Raw genomic sequence first — 17,468 nt, forward strand, 5'->3', positions numbered from 1 at the left:
TCTATAGGAATTCACATAGAGATTTAATGACCCAGGTCTTTTCACTTAGTGATTCCATTATCCCCTATAGTCTGAATTTTGTCTCTCCAAATGGTGACAAAGAGAGCATACAGAGGACTACATGGGGAGTATCATGGGCCAGAGTTGAAGTGACATATACGACTTCTAAAACTGTACTGTCGAAAATACAATCACATAGCCACAATGTACAGCATAAAGGCCAAGAAACAGCCTAGCTATGAGTACAGTAAAACTAAAACAGTTTAGGAAACAATTACCAGTCTTTTCCATTGTAATGCTCATGATCATCCAATATCCACTTTGTTTTCCTACCACAGAAAGAACATATTATCTGCCTCCATCAAGAAGACCACCTAAATCCCAGTCAATCACCATACAAGCTGAAGCTCAGGTTAAATGGTTAAATGGTCACCTGCATATAATCAGGATGTGGCTCCATGTGGTAAGAATTGACATCATGAAAGACTCTCATCCTGGAAATGAGATAGACCCTGATTTTTTCTCTCTTAAGGAAAACTCCATTTTCCATTGTTTTCCTTCTCTGCTGGTATAATCTCTTCAGGTTTCTTTTCTTATATATTATTCTTCATTACCATTTCTGAAGTGTGTTGAAGACAAAATTCTGTCTAGCACAAAATAAACAAAGGCAGTTTATTAATAAACTTGCAGTAAGGAAACCATCTTCTATTATTTTACTTCAGCAGGATTTCAGGGTGTTAGAAGGGAGAGTAAGTTTATTGAGTAAAATTAAATAAATACTGAGCCAGCGAATAATTGGCAACCATTCTATTAAGATGTGACCTTTGGAAGGCTTAGAAAAAATAATCGGTCTTCGGATACATTTGTCAGTCCTTAGTTGGCTACAAGGTAAAAAGCAAATGGCTCAGAGAATTTTTTAAATTATTTTTTAAATTTTACTTTAAGTTTTGGGTTACATATGCAGAACATGCAGGTTCATTACAGAGGCATATGTGTACCATGGTGGTTTGCTGCACCTATCAACTTGTCACCTAGGTTTTAAGACTTGCATGCATTAGCTATTTGTCCTGATGGTTTAGAAAATTTCAAAGGAGGAAAGGTTGTTCAATGTTATGAGTGAATAATTTGTTTTAGAACTGCCAATTTCTTGGAAAAGTTAAAGCCATTATTGAGTAAATGTTAGGGAATATTCCCTTTGAAGTTTGTAGAATGCTTACAGCTTATAGCTACCCATGTGGAATTTTCAAAGTTATTTTAATACTCAATGCAATAATTTTAAATTTTAAATTCAAGCCTCCTGGCTTTGTTACAGTAAAATAACCAGATTAGGTGACTATTCATAGGGAATTGCCATTCAAGTTGAAGGTACAGATAAACAGGTGAAAAAATGATACCAGAGTTTAATGTAGATAATGATTATGAAGAATGAAGTAGGCCGAGGAAAGAAGATCCATGGGAGAGGAGAGGCTATTTTATAAAGTAGTTCAGGAAAGGCATGACTCTCTGGGTGGAGTAACATTTAAGCAACAATCTGAAATGAGTGTGGACATTTTCTGGGCAGAGGAAACAGCAAATAAAGAGCTCCTAATTCAGGAGCATGTCAGGAGACGTCCAATAATAGTAAGAAATAGTGTGAAGGTTGTGGGGTGAATGGGTATGAGAGTGCTAAGATACAATAAGACTCAACCAGACCAAGTAGAGTGGCACAACAATTTCAAAGCATTTACTGCCAAAAAAGAGAATAGCATTATTATTATTATTATTATTATTAATGGCAATGCTCTTTTAAAAAACCAAAATACGGCATTGGTAGTCATATGAGTAAGGTAAAAGATGACAATATTTTCTCTGCTTTTGTTCAAATTTGACTGTTTTCTTAGGTTGTCATGTGAATATGCTCTCTCTTAACAAATCACTGCACAATGCCTGAAACATTCATATTAAAATATTGTAATTATTTATATTTAGATAAAATATGTCAGCAAAAACTATACTCTATTAAAACCAGTATTACATTTTTCTCTATTTTGCATGCTTAGAGCTGTTTCTCAACTAAAGACATTAATATTATACAGAAAGTTAATGCATAAGGTGGGATCTAAGAGGGATAAAATGACTTTTTATGGATTTCACACTATTAAAAAACTGAACACAGAGACTATTTTGTCTCCTCAACAACATTCTTGAATTCAGTCTTGACCTCATTCTCAGGTTATAAACCACAGAGTTTAGCATGGGGATAATCATAATATAAAACACAGATACAATTTTTTTCTGTGTTCATAGAATGAATAGAACTTGGCTGCACATATGTGATGAGGACAGTCCCATAAAATTAGGAAACTGCAATGAGGTAAGAATCACAGGCAGATAAAACCTTGCATTTTTAAAGAGAGCATCTTTAAAATGTTGATAAATATGAATATGCAGGAAATCAAGATAACTAGGAGAGTAAAAAATACATTAAAGCTTGAAATAGGAACAAGGATCAACTCATTAATTTGTTTATCAGAGCAAGTCAGAGTCATAACTGCCAGAACACCACAGAAAAAGTGATGGACCTCATTGGACATACAAAAAGAGAGAGTGAACACATCTCCAATGTCAACAGCAGTAGTCTGTAAACCTAAGACATACATGTATGGCTAGAGAAGCACACACACTTGTCATGGTGGTGGTGTAATACAGGGGTTTACACATTTACTGAGTAGCAATTACAGGCCATTGAAGTCAAAAAGTAACTTTCCACAGTGGCAAAGACTGCAATAAAGAACATCTGAGCAGCACATGCATTGTAGGAGATGACCTTGTCAGCTATCAGCAATCCAGCCGTCACATTTGGAGTAACAGTTGCCGAGTAGCGGAAGTCCACGTGAGACAGGTTACTGAGGAAAAAGTACATGAGACTGCGGAGATGAGAGTCCAGCAGGATCAACAGCCTCATCTCCTGGTTCCCACTCAGAGTGAAGAGGTAGATGAAGGTGAACAAGAGAAAGAGGGGGATCTATAGTTCTGGGGCTTTGGTTAGTCCTAGTTGAATGAATTCAACTCTGTAGTATCCTCTGCAGGTGTGGTTTGAGACTCATGAGATGATCTGTAGGAAAAAGAGATGATGGAATAGAGTGATGAGCAACAAAGACTTACACAGAAATGGAAATGTGTGGCCTTATGTTGTAATAGCAATAATTTGTTCTCCATTATTTCACATATCTGAAACATAGAAATGGCAATGCAATTAGTGGATAACTTGTGTAAACAGCAATAGACTTTTGAAGAGAAATGATCTTCATGAATCACCTTCTCAACTTCTTAATTCTATATATGAGTAAATTGAGTTACAGAAGAGCTAATGAGTTGTCCAAGGTCATGTGCCTGAAATAAATCCACCACCCAAATCAGATCTTTTGAGTCTTCTAACAGCTTTACACTTCTGTAGTGCTAGGTGATTTATATGTATATTGTCATTTAATCCTCTCATCAACTCCATTAGATTGAGCAGTTATTACTGTATCTGGTAATTTGGGAACAAAGATAATGAGTAATTTATTCAAGGTTATACATTTATTGATTTAAAAATTTAAACTTTATACCCAGAGTGGTTTCCATCCAAATGCTATTAATAAAATTGGACTGATTTTAAATTTAATTTTATTTAGTTTACATTTACTTGTCTCCATCACACCAAGCTTAGTGCATGGAACTGCATAGTACAGGAATTCACAAATAAATACACAGTAGATGCAATAGGATAAATACAGCATTAGAGTCATGTATAACCCTATTCTTTCTTATGGAGTTGACATAATATTATGTTGGAATTTATCAATCTATATATTGACTGTCTCTCATATTGAGTTTTTTGTTTTCTATCTCTTTAGTCTCAAAGCTATATGTGTAATATTTTATTTTCCAACTTTTATTTTCTAGATATGAATTCAACTTTTACTCATCTAACATTTATCCCACCCACTAAAAAATTTTATAAAACATTTATGTATTTTTTTATCCTTATTATTTTTACTTGACATATACAAATTGTACATATTTATGGGGTACATTTGGTATAACAATAAAATCAGGGTAATTAGCAAATCCATCACCTCAGATATTCATCATTTCTATGCATTGGGAACATTAAAAATTCTCTCTTCTAGCTATTTGAACATATAAAATAATTTGTTGTTAACTATAAGCACCCTACAGTGCTACAGAACATTAGAACTTATATTTTACCTTCAGTGTTCTCTTTTTTTTTCAAATTTCTTGTGCATTAATAACCACTATTTTTCTTCTATTTATTTCCAGTACTTAAATGGAATTAGAACACATAGAAAATGACAGAAGAGCCATAATCTTCATCACTCTCCAAAAAATTATGTCAACTTAACTAACTTTTCTATGTGTCACTGTACTTATCTATATTATTGGCATAACATTTTCTCTATTTAAATATATTAATGTAATAAATTATGTCATTTTGAATACTTAGTGTAATATTTGTTTTATAGTGAAAATTAATATCTACTGCTACTAGCACTACTGAATATCTGTTTGTTAATACCATTATAGTAGACAGCAGCTTCATACTGATAAAGATAGGAAGTGACAAATAAAATTATACAAACAAAAAATATTATCTAATGATGACAAGGAAAATAGGCACAATAAAAATCCTAAGCTAAAAAGCAAATGTAGGAATGTAAGCGCAAGAGTAACAGGGCAAGAAATAGACTGCAAGAGAGAATGAGAAAGACAGGGAGAGTAAGGATTGAAATTTAAGAGCAGAAGCAGAAGTGTCAGAGTACGGATACAATAAAAGCATTTAAAAGACTTCCAGAAGATTATTTACACCAAGGTATTACAAGGGCACATTTGTCCAGTAACTTGCCCAGATTAGACAGATAAGTGTAACTGATTAGCATTTTAGATAGAAACTATTTTAGATGAGCATAGTCTTAGGAACATTATATCCACCAATTGGATCTGTTTCATGGTCTGTGAAAACCCAGTTCATATAATTTCCAGAGTACTTATTTTACAGAGCGGTAAAGATTAAATTTAAACATTTATGGCACCAGGATAACACAACGTGTGACATAAGAAACATATTCAGCTTGTTGGCCCCCTCTTATATTCCTCCTGGATGACTTTGCAGATATACCAAGTTTTAAAACTAATGATCAGCTTATAATAAACGTGTTCTATATATGTGCACAGAATTAGAAAATAAAGTTTTCCTAGCTCTGAAACATAAAACATACCCTGAAACACCTTGATCTAATTTACTCATTTAAGTATATTGAATTCAAATGGTGTTCCAGAAACTGTGATAGCTACTTTGCTTTTTCACAAAGTAAATAAATATTTACTTTTTATGTAGATAATAAATGCAAACTCCACAAACTGGTAATCATGTAGTGATAAATCATATAATAAAAAAATGTTATTTGATCACTATGAAAATGTTCAGAATGTGCCATAATATCCTAGTGACCATGAGCCACCTTCCATCCATGAATTGCTCCTTGAGGTCAAACACATAAACATATGTACCTGATCGCAATTAGTTTTAAAAAGAAGTTAATTTCTTCATTCCTCAGATATAATAAGAGTGGTCAATGTTTTGTCCGAATTACTCTATTTATTCTTCCAGGTATACGATACACTAAATCTTTGGTACAGGAACAAATGCACTATTATGGGTAGAATATCTTTTCAACAAATTGAGGTAGAACAACTGAACTCTATTGCAAAAAAAAAAAAAAAAAAATCTAAACATAGATAACTTACACTCTTCACAAAAATCAACTGAAAGTGTCATCTGCAAATAGGAGTAATTTTATTATTCTCTTTCTTATTTAAACATCCACTCAGAGACCCCATTCAAATGTCACCAACTACAAAGACCACAGATAGATAAATCCCCAAAGATGGGAAGAAACCAGCACAAAAAGGATGAAAACATCAAAAAACAGAACATCTCTCCTCCTCCAATGTCATAACTCCTTACCAGCAAGGGAACAAAGCTGGATGGAGAATGAGTCTGATAAATTGACAGAAATAGGTTTCAGAAGGTGGGTAATAACAAACTTATCTGAGCTAAAAGAACATGTTCTAACCCAATGCAAAAAAAACTAAGAACATTGAAAAAAGGTTAGATGAAATACTAATAAGAATAAACAGCTTAGAGAAGAATATAAATGACTTGATGGGGCTGAAAAACACAACATGAGAACTTCGTGAAGCATATACAAGTTTCAATGGCCAAATTGAACAAACAGAAGAAAATATATGAGATTTAAGATCAACTCAATGAAGTAAAACGAGAAGGCAAGATTAGAGAAAAAAGAAATGAACAAAGCCTCCAAGAAATATGGGATTATGTGAAAAGATCTAATCTACATTTGATAGGTGTACCTGAGTGTGACTGAAAGAATGAATCCAAGCTGGAAAACATTCTTCAGGATATTATCCAGGAGAACTTACCTAACCTAGCAAGAAAGGCCAACATTCAAGTCTAAGAAATACAGAGAACAACACAAAGATATTCCTCAAGAAGAGCAACCCCAAGGCACATAATCATCAGATTTACCAGGGTTGAAATGAAGGAAAAAATGCTAAGAACAGCCAGACAGAAAGATCAGATAACCCACAAAGGGAAGCCCATCAGACTCACAATGGATCTCTTGGCAGAAACCCTACAAGCCAGAAGAGAGTGGGGGCCAGTATTCAACATCCTTAAAGAAATGAACTTTCAACCTAGAACTTCATATCCAGCCAAACTAAGCTCCATAAGTGAATGAGAAATAAAATCCTTTATAAACAAGCAATTGTTGAGAGAGTTCATAACCACCAGGCCTGCCTTACAAGAGCTCCTGAAAGAAACACTAAACATAGAGGGAACAACCAGTACCAGCCACTCCAAAAATATATCAAATGGTAAAGACCATTGATACAATGAAGAAACTGTGTCAACTAATGGGCAAAACAACCAGCTAGCATCAAAATGGCAAGATCAAATTCACACATAACAATATTAACCTTAAATATAAATGGGCTAAATGCCCCAATCAAAAGACACAGATTGGCAAATTGGGTAAAAAGTCAAAACCCACTGATGTGCTGTGTACAAGAAACTGATCTGACCTGCAAGGATACACATAGGCTCAAAATAAAGGAATGGAGGAAGATTTGTAAAGCAAATGGAGAGCAAAAAAAAAAAAAAAAAAAGCAGGAGTTACAATCTTAGTCTCTGATAAAATGGACTTTAAACCAACAAAGATCAAACAAGACAAAGAAGGGCATTACATAGTGGTAAAATGATCAATGCAACAAGAAGAGCTAACTATCCTAAATATATATGCACCCAATACAGGAGCACCCAATACAGGAGCACCCAGATATATAAAGCAAGTTCTTAATGACCTACAAAGAGACTTAGACTCCCACACAGTAATAGTGGGAGACTTTAACACTCCACTGTCAATTAGACAGATCAATAAGACAGAAAATTAACAAGGATATTCAGGACTTGAACTCAGATCTGGACCAAGCAAATCTAATAGACATCTATAGAACTCTTCACCCCAAATACACAGAATATACCTTCTTCTCAGCACCACATCACACCTACTCTAAAGTTGACCAAGTAATTAGAAGTAAACCCCTCCTCAGCAAATGCAGAACAATGGAAATCATAACAAACAGTCTCGCAGATCACAGTGCAATGAGATTAGAACTCAGGATTAAGAAACGAACTCAGAACTACACAGCTTCATGGAAACTGAAAAACTGGTTCTTAAATGTTGACTGGATAAACAATGAAATGAAGGCAGAAATAAAGATGTTCTTTGAAACCAATGAGAATAAAGACACAACATACCAGAATCTCCAGGACACATTTAAAGCAGAGTCTATATGGAAATTTATAGCAATAAATGCCCACATGAGAAGCAAGGAAAAATCTAAAATTGACACCTTATCGTCAAAATTGAAAGAGCTAGAGAAGAAAGATCAAAAAAAACTCAAAAGCTGGCAGAAGACAAGAAATAACTAAGATCAGAGCAGAACTGAAGGAGATAGACACACACACACACACACACACACACACACACACACACACACACACACAAAAAACCCTTCAAAAAATTAATAAATCCAGGAGGTGGTTTTTTGAAAAGATCAACAAAATAGACATACCATGAGCCAGATTAGTAAAAAAGGAAAAGAGAAGAATCAAATAGATGCAATAAAATATGATAAAGGGAAGATCACCACCAATTCCACAGAAATACAAACTACCATCAGAGATTACTATAAACAAGTCTATGCACATAAACCAGTAAACCTGGAAGAAATGGATGAATTCCTGGACACTTGCACCCTCCCAAACGTAAACCAGGAAGAAGTTGAAACTCTCAATAGACCAATAACAAGGGTTGAAGTTGAGGCAGCAATTAATAACCTACCAACCAAAAAAAATCAAGGACCAGATGGGCTCACAGCCAAATTCTACCAGACGTACAAACAGGAGCCGGTAACACTCCTTCTGAAACTATTCCAAAAAACCCAAAAAGAGGGAATCCTTCCCAAATCATTTAATGAGATCAACATCATCCTGATTCCAAAACCCAGGTGGCAACTGGGGGTCACTCTACACAGAGGCCCTGCTATTGAGGTGACCAGGGTAGGGGGTCACTGCCAATGGCTTGTGATTTGGCCCTGGCAGCAGCAGCCAGCAGTGGGACAGTGGTTTTTAGTAATGAAATAAGGAAAACCCAAAAGCTACATATTGTGATTCCATTCATGCAACATAGAAATGTAAAAACATCACTGATTTCCAAGGTTTGAGGAAGTTGGAAGTGGCTGTCTATAAAAAGTATGCAAAGGGAAATTTTAGGATGAATCAGATTTTCTTTATGGTACTCTACTGGTGAACACATGCCCGCATTTGTCCAAACTCATAGAACTACACGTAGCAAAGAGTGAATGTATCGCATGCAAATTAAAAAGGATCAACTAAGAGTACAGGAGAATTCCAGGATTAAACAGACTGTGAAAAAATAATCCAATTTTATTGTAAATGTATGACTTTACTTCACTGAAAGGAGACAAGGGAGGGAAAAAAAGTCAAGCTAAGTAATGTTGGAAACACCATGTGCTAACCAGAAGCCCTAAAGCAAAAATACGAAATTATATGAAAATACTGTACTTTAGTTGCTAAAGTTGTTTCTCATGGAGGTATGGATTAACAATTATGGAACTGCTTTACTCCTGTGCTGGAGATGGAATAAACTGAATTAGAGTCAGAAACATAGGGGAGGAAACATTTCCTCAACCCTCTTAGGGTCCCTGGCTAGGTCTGAGATAAAACTGACAAAGACAGATTAACAAGGGAAAAGCATAACAGATTAATAAAAATTCTATGTGACATGGAGCCTTCAGGAATGAAGATCCAAAGATCTGGGAAAAAATTTTTTGTTTTTATGCTTAGATTCATGGAAGCATGATTGCATGTAGAAATGTGATTGGACAAAGTATATGACCTAATGGTAATAGACAGTGAGAAAACCCAGCAAGGCCTGTCTTTTCAGATTCTTCCTGGTCTCTCTGGTGTATCATTTCTTCCTTCCAGGTATTGGGCAGGACTTCTCTAGAATAAGAGTCAATGATTTTTTTAACTTTTATTTTAGGTTTGAGGATACATAGGCAAGTTTGTTATATAGGTAAACTCATGTCATGGGGGTTTGTTGTACAGATTATTTCATCGCCCATGTACTGAGACTAGTCCCCAATAGTTATTTTTTTCTGATCCTCTCCCTCCTTCCACCCTCCACTCTTAAGTAGACCTCAGTGTCTGTTGTCCCCTTCTTTGTGTTCGTGAGTTCCTATCATTTAGCTCCCATCTATAAGTTAGAACATGCATTTTTTTTTGACTGCCTATTCAATAAATGGTGCTGGGATATCTGGCTAGCCAAATATGGAAGACTGAAATTGGATGTGTTCCTTGCACCATATACAAAAATCTACTCAATATCGATTAAAGACTTAAATGTAAAACCCCAAACTATAAAAACCCTGGAAGACAACCTGGGAACTACCATTCTGATTATAGGAACTGGCAAAATTTCATGACAAAGACAGCGAAAACAATTGCAACAAAAGCAAAAATTGACAAATGGGATCTAATTAAACTTAAAAGTTTCTGCACAGCAAAAGAAACTGTCAACAGAATAAACAGACAACCTATGAAAAGGGAGAAAATATTTGCAAACTATGCATCTGAGAAGGGTCTACTATTCAGAATCTATAAGGAACGTAAGCAAATTTGCAAGAAACAAACAAACAACCTTATTAAAAGGTGTGCAAAGGACATGAACAGATACCTTTCAAAAGAAGACATACATATGGCCAAAAAAGCATACGAGTCCATTTTTTAATGGCAAGCTCCTGGATAGAAAGGAGGGAGAAGGTTAGAGTAGTATTTCTAGGTTTCATGGCTTGCTCTGGGGAAAGGGAGTTCTAGTTGTTGTTATTTTTTAATTTTTATTTATTTATTATTATTATCCTTTGAGTTCTGAGGTATATGTGCAGATCTTGCAGGATTGTTACATAGGTATACAGATGCCATGGTGGTTTGCTACCTTCATCCCCCCGTCACCTACATTAATTTCTCCTGATGTTCTAGTGTTTTATGATCCACCATGGGAAAGAGTAGTTCTGGTTTCTGACTAACTTTGGGGAAGAAAGAGGGAAAAGAGACAGGAGGAAAGGAGAAGATCAGAAAGACCTTGGTTCTGAGGCTGCTTCTGAAGCCTTCCAATGTCCTTTAGTTCAAAGTACTCGGCATGCCAAAGTGCCTTACTTTGTGGTGTCATTTTCTGAGCCCCAACAGAGACATCAGTATGAACTCATATTTAGCTCAATATAATGAATACATTTAGAAATAAATATGGTTTGCTGTGTATACAGGGTGCATAAATATATGTTTAGTTCTTTTGATGAAAGAGCCTAGAAGAAGTGAAATAGCAGTAACAGCAAGCATATCTGTGTCCAGATCTTGGCTTGTAAACACCATTCTCTATCAAAATAAAGAAGGCTCTTTGTAGAAGTAGTTGACTCTGTGACAGTGGCAGGAAAAATACAAGATGAGCTTAGAGCATCATGTAATGCCCTAAAGTAAGAACATACTCTAAATAAAATAAAAACACAAAGGATGAACAATGTCAAAGGAACATTAAGGGCCTTCTAAAAGAGCTTCAAAGGATGAAAGTGGAAACACTTAGACCAAAAAAATGAAAACAAAAACCTAGTATTGCTTTATAATTCCAAGTATAAAGTAAACAAATGAGAACACACTAATATAAATGATGATTGTAAATAAATAAGTGAGAAAAGAGACAAATCTTGCTTACAGAAAAACTCCAAATAAGTTGTTTAAACACTGACCTCAGCAGGAGTTGGAGCTTAGTTCTCAAACACCAGCAGTGTGAGCTGGAATGAACAATTTGTTTCAAAGAATAGAATGTAGAAGGGGAAACAAAAAGTAACTCTATGTGAGAGAAATTAATCAGACTTTACCTAGGATCTGTGATCATGTTAACTTCATCTCTGATAAGTCACGTTGATAGCATGTATCCTTGATACGAGGTGCTAGAAGAGAAATTTATCACTGATGTTACTTGAAAAACAGTATAGCCCCAGTAAAATATGAGAAAACCTCAGAAAAACGTAATTTTCACTTCAGTCATTCTAAGAAATGTCTCCCCAGCACTCCCTCAAAACACAGGGAAAGATGGACAATCTGTCATAACCATAAGAGACTAAGGAAACCTAACAACTAAATGCAAAAAGAGGAAAAGCATGGACAAACGAATGAGATAGGAATAAGGTCTGAAGTTTAGAAAGTAAGGCTGGGTACAGTGGCTCATGCCTGCAATCCCAGCACATTAGGAGGCTGAGGTGGGAGGATCACCTGAGGTCAGGAGTTCAAGAGCAACCTGACCAACATGGAGAAACCCCATCTCTACTAAAAACAGAAAATTAGCCAAGCTTAATGGTGCATGCCAGTAATCCCAGCTACACAGGAGGCTGAGGCAGGAGAATCTGTTGAACAGGAGGTGGAGGTTGTGGTGAGCAAAGATAGCACCATTGCCCTCCAGCCTGGGCAATAAGAGCAAAACTCTATCTCAAAAAAAAAAAAAAAAAAAAAAAAAGTAATAGTGTGTCAATCTTTTTTTTTCTTTTCTTTTCTTTTTTTTTTTTGTAGCATTGACAAATATAAAATCATAATATAAGATTATGACATAGGAGAAATCAGGCAAGTGTTTGTATTAGATTTGTACAGCTGCTGTGACGAAACATCACATACCAGGAAACTTAAAACAATAGGTGTTTATTCTTTCACAGTTTGGAAGCCAGAAGTCTTAAATCAGTGACACTGGACTGAAATCAACACATTAGCAAGGCTTGCTTTCTTCATAAACTGTAAGTGAGAATTTATTTCTTGCCTCTTTCATTTTGTGGTGGCTGCAGGTATTCCATGGCTTGGGGCCACATCACTTTAGTCTCTACCTCCATGCTCACCTTGCATAGACTCCTCTTTTGTCTGTCATCACATCTCTCTATCTTCTTCTGATAGTGACATATATGAGCCTTTGGGGTTCACACAGATAATCCACAATACTATCTCAAGCTTCATCACCTCTATATAGTCCTTTTAGGCAATATAAGGTAACATTAAAAGGTTCCAGGAATTAGGATGTATAAAGATTGTGGATCATAATAACATATTGAATTTATGTTATGTTTGCTACTGAAAGATGTTGTCATGTTTATATTCTACATAGATGTTTAGAATCATTTCAGTTAATTCTGTAAATTATGTGTATAAGGTAATTTTCAAATATAATTAGATATTAAACTTTAGGTAATTTCACATTTAATGTATTTTTATTATTTGCTATGTAGTATTTATTTGATGTATTATTTTCTACTTCATTGGACATCGCATCTAAGTAAAAATTATGAGATGGCTTCAAATGAGTTACTTGATGATAGAATTTTCAGGAAATGATTGTGTCCAAAATTGGGAGAAAAGGTGCTTAGAATAGAGATAAAAAATGTTTCAGCAAAGAAATTATCTGTGTCTTTTGAAATGAACTATACATCTATCTAGAAGTCTTATATTAAAGATAGTTTACTATAATCATGAATGGTTCAAAGTTTAAACATATTGATACAATTAGAATCAAAGCTTATTATTTTATCCATTCATTTAACAAATACTTATTGAGAATCTCCTATGAAACACACTCATTTAGGTACTAAAGATCTTATTTTAAAAAACAAAAAACTCACTGCTTTAATGAAGTGTACACTCTAGTTGGAGAGGAGGATATATAACAAACAAGTGAATAAATATACAAGAGTGTGAATAAGAATGAGGAAGAATAACACAAGATGAGGGGACAGTGTACAGGGGGTGAGGAGAGTGATTGTTTTACAAAGGTGGTGAAGGAAGGACTCTATGACTGGGTCACATTTTTAAAAAGACCTGAATGGAGTGAGGAAATACACATGGAAAACAGCAAGTACACAGGCCCTGAGTTTGGAGCATGCTTGGAGCTGTGAAAAACGGCAAGGAGAGCAGTCTGAACAAAACGGAGTAAATACAGGTGAAGTAGCAAAAGGCGATGCACGTCAACTAAAATAATGAAGGAGCAGATTTAACCATTTCATAGCATTTGCAGAAAGAAAAATGCATGTGTTTTGTTTCTCAGTGCACTTTTAAACTGTAAAAGTTGGTAGTAAAATACAAAGAAAGTTAAAAATGTCTTTATTTTCACTCAATTTTTCTGGTACTCTGTAGGGTCTAGCCCTACTGGGTCCTGTGAGCCCCTCTCTATTGGTGTGGAGATGAGAAACTGGAAATAAAGACACAAGACACAGAGATGGAGAGAAAGAGAGTTTGGACCCAGGGGTCCACTGCCAGCCAAACTGCAGAGTCCGGCAGTGGCACCAAGTGCCTGCATGCTCTGGCTTTTATTGAGTACGAAGCAGGGGACAGGTTAGGTGAAGTAATGGTGGTCAGTGATCGGGTCAGGTAAATCACGTGTCTAGGACATAGGGGCCCAGGTCTTTCAAGTAGCCGAAATAAGGTAAGGAGCATAACGCATCAGCACTTTTTCCATACTTGTAAAGAAAGAACAAAGATTAAGATTTGCGTTACTTTTACAGATTATATCTTCTAAGAAAAAGAAGAACCGGGTGCAGGAGCAGAACACGAAAGCGGACGTGGAAGGTGACCACGAAGCACAGCATCACATAGAGACAATTAAGCCCCTGATGTGCGTGGGTGTCCCTGACAGCTGTCAGGCCTACCACAAGAGCTTGGGGGAGCAGAGTTTTCTCCTAACTCCTCCTAACTCCATCCAAGATGTCTCCTTCCACAGCGGGCTTAACAAGGGGCACTTTCCCAGCATTGCCGTACAGCCAAGGCGCCCTCCAGCAGCCCTTACACAGGCATGACAGAGGGCTTAAAGCCTTTACTTTAGGGTCACTTCTTTCACAATGTCACCTTAGCTTCATACTTTGCAACCTGAGAAGCATTAGTAACATTAAAAGATTATAATGAGTGTATATATATTTAAGTATGTATACCTATGATTACTTATGTGATTATATTTCTAATTTCATCATTTATATGGAAACTGAGGCTTCAGATCCCGCAAAGGCTGAGGCTTCAGAACCTTGCCTCAGCATTTGCGGGGTCACCCACCCACAATACTCTAGCTATTTTATCCTTTTAAAATTTTAAACATGACCATGTTGCTTCTATAAAATTACTCAGTAATGACACAAGTATTAATTCATATAAAGTGCTATATTTACATATTCTGGATAAAATGTGCCAGGGATGCCGGGCACGGTGACTGTTACCTATAATCCCAGCACTTTGTGAGGCTGACGCGAGCGGATCACGAAGTCAAGAGACTGGCCAACATGGTGAAACCCTGTTTCCATTAAAAATACAAAAAATTAGCTAGGGGTGGTGGCATGCACCTGTAGTCCTAGCTACTCAGGAGGCTGAGGCAGGAGAATCGCTTGCACCCAGAAGGCAGAGGTTGCAGTGAGCTGAGATTGCACCACTGCACTCCAGCCTGGTGACAGAGCAAGACTCTGTTTCAAAAACAAAAACAAAACAAATGTGCTAAGGAAAAGCATATACTTTCATTTAACAATATATGTTTTTTAAATAAAATCAGGACTCCTGGAACAGTATTCAGCTAAGTAAATTTGAAAGTATTAGGCTTAACTTTATATTCTGCTGCCCAAATTAAATATTTAAATTATTTTCATTAAATATTCATGTATACGCACAGTTCTACAGAGAAACAGAACCAATAAAAATATACATATAAATGAAAGAACATTATTATGGGAACTGGCTCATGTGAATATGGAGGCTGAGAAGTCTCACAACTGCAAACTGGAGAACCAGGAAAGCCAGTAGAGTAACTCAGAGTTTAAGGCCTGAGAAAGGTCAAGACACGGTTGTGGAACTGGTATAAGGCCTGGAGGCCAAAGGCCCAAGAACCAGGAACTCAAATGTCCAAGAGCAAGAGAAGATGACTGTCCCAGCTCAAGAAGAGAGAAAATTCATCCTTCCTCCACCTTTTTGTTCTTTTCAGGAGAGCCCTCAATAGATTAAATGATGGCCACCCACATTGGTGAGGGCAGATCTTCCTTACTCAGTCGCCTGATTCAAATATTAATCTCTTCTGGAAACACCTTCACAGACACATTGAGAATAATGTTTAAGCAGCTAACTGGGCATCCCTTAATCCAGCCAAACTGACACATAAAATTGACCATCAGAACTTGCCACATTACATTTAATCCAGATGCATTTTCCACACCCAGGGAAAATTTCCCATTTCATGGGAAGCTTCCATATACTTCTATTAATGGACTTGTTTTTGCTCTGGTTTATGTATATTTGCATTGACATGTGGTAGGAAAAAAATGCATGTAGAATAAATGAATGTATTAATATCTTTAAGGTTTTTGACAAGGAAGCCCCAAGATGTCTTAGACATTCTTGTTCAGGTGTTATGTTTCTGGACATAATATTTCTTTTTATCTAGACAATAGAATTTTAAACAGGCATGACCATCACATCAGGAATTTAACATTATTGTGGACCTTAAATGTGATTCAGAACATGGAGAAGATCCGAGCGAAATGAAGCTAGGTTGTGGTGAATCCTACAATGTTAAACTCACAATCCTAGAGACAATTTTGCCTTCTTAACAACTTTCTTGAATGCGCTCTTCACTTCCTTGTTCCTCAGGCTATAGACCAGGGGGTTCAGCATGGGGATGACTGTCGTATAGAACACAGATGCCATTTTGTCTGTGTCCATGGAGTGACTGGAGCTGGGCTGTAAGTACATAAAGATAATAGTCCCATAGAAGATGGCGACTGCAGTGAGGTGGGAGGCACAGGTGGACAAAGCCTTCTGGTATCCTGAAGCTGAGTGCATCTTTAGGATGGTGATAAAAATGAATATGTAGGATATCAAGATAACCAGGAGAGCAAAAAAGATGTTGAAGCTCACAACATAAACAAGAACAAGCTCGCTAACATGTCTGTCAGAGCAAGCGAGAACCATGACTGCTGGAATATCACAGAAAAAGTGATGAACTTCATTGGACTTACAGAAAGAGAGACTAAATGTGTCCCCAGTGTGGATGGAGGCATTCAGGAAACCACAGAGGTAGGAGCCTATGGTCAGATACACACACACACTTGTTGTCATGGTCGTGGTGTAATATAGGGGTTTGCACACGGCTGCATAGCGGTCATAGGCCATTGAGGCCAAAAGGTAATTTTCCACAGTGGCAAAAGCTACAAAAATGTACATTTGAGCAGCACATGCATTGTAGGAGATGACCTTGTCTTCTATAAGGAATCCAGACATGACCATTGGAGTGACAGCTGAAGAGTAGCAAAAGTCCACTAGAGACAAGTTACTGAGAAAAAAATACATGGGATTGTGGAGACAGGAATCCCAGAATATCAATACAATAATTCCCAGGTTTCCAACCAAAGTGATAATATAGATGAAGAGGAACATTATAAAGAGGGGAACTTGTAGTTCTGAGTCATTTGTCAGTCCTAAAAGGATGAACCGTGTTACTTCTGTCTTATTTTCCATCATTGTTCTGGGTACTCATAGGATGCTTGTAGCAATACAAAAGGAGCAGTGTGCTTAAATAATTGAATTAAAATTGAAAAGTATAAGTAAATATGCATTCCTTCATTGTAGCAATAACTTGTACTTGATTTCTAAGATTCCCTAGAAAAAGCATGGCCTTGACAACCAAATTTAGTGTATTAATTATACAGTTACATACTGTTGAATCTGAAGAATCTTAATAGATTATCTACACAACTTTCAAATT

At 36.3% G+C, this 17,468-nt stretch overlaps 1 protein-coding gene across 1 annotated transcript; it reads right to left on the reverse strand.

The window, feature by feature from the left end:
* Positions 1-16,282: 16,282 nt before the first annotated feature.
* Positions 16,283-17,224, reverse strand: LOC101031714 (olfactory receptor 5B3). Its single transcript, XM_003920152.3, has one exon. The coding sequence runs from the start codon at positions 17,222-17,224 to the stop codon at positions 16,283-16,285; it is 942 nt and encodes a 313-aa protein (XP_003920201.3).
* Positions 17,225-17,468: the final 244 nt, after the last annotated feature.

The sequence above is a fragment of the Saimiri boliviensis genome, chromosome 6 (assembly GCF_048565385.1).
Source record: "Saimiri boliviensis isolate mSaiBol1 chromosome 6, mSaiBol1.pri, whole genome shotgun sequence".
Lineage (NCBI taxonomy): Eukaryota > Metazoa > Chordata > Mammalia > Primates > Cebidae > Saimiri > Saimiri boliviensis.

Bases quoted from the DNA above. Each gene is read 5' to 3' on its own strand.
- LOC101031714 (XM_003920152.3), bottom strand. From the start codon at position 17,224: ATGATGGAAAATAAGACAGAAGTAACACGGTTCATCCTTTTAGGACTG.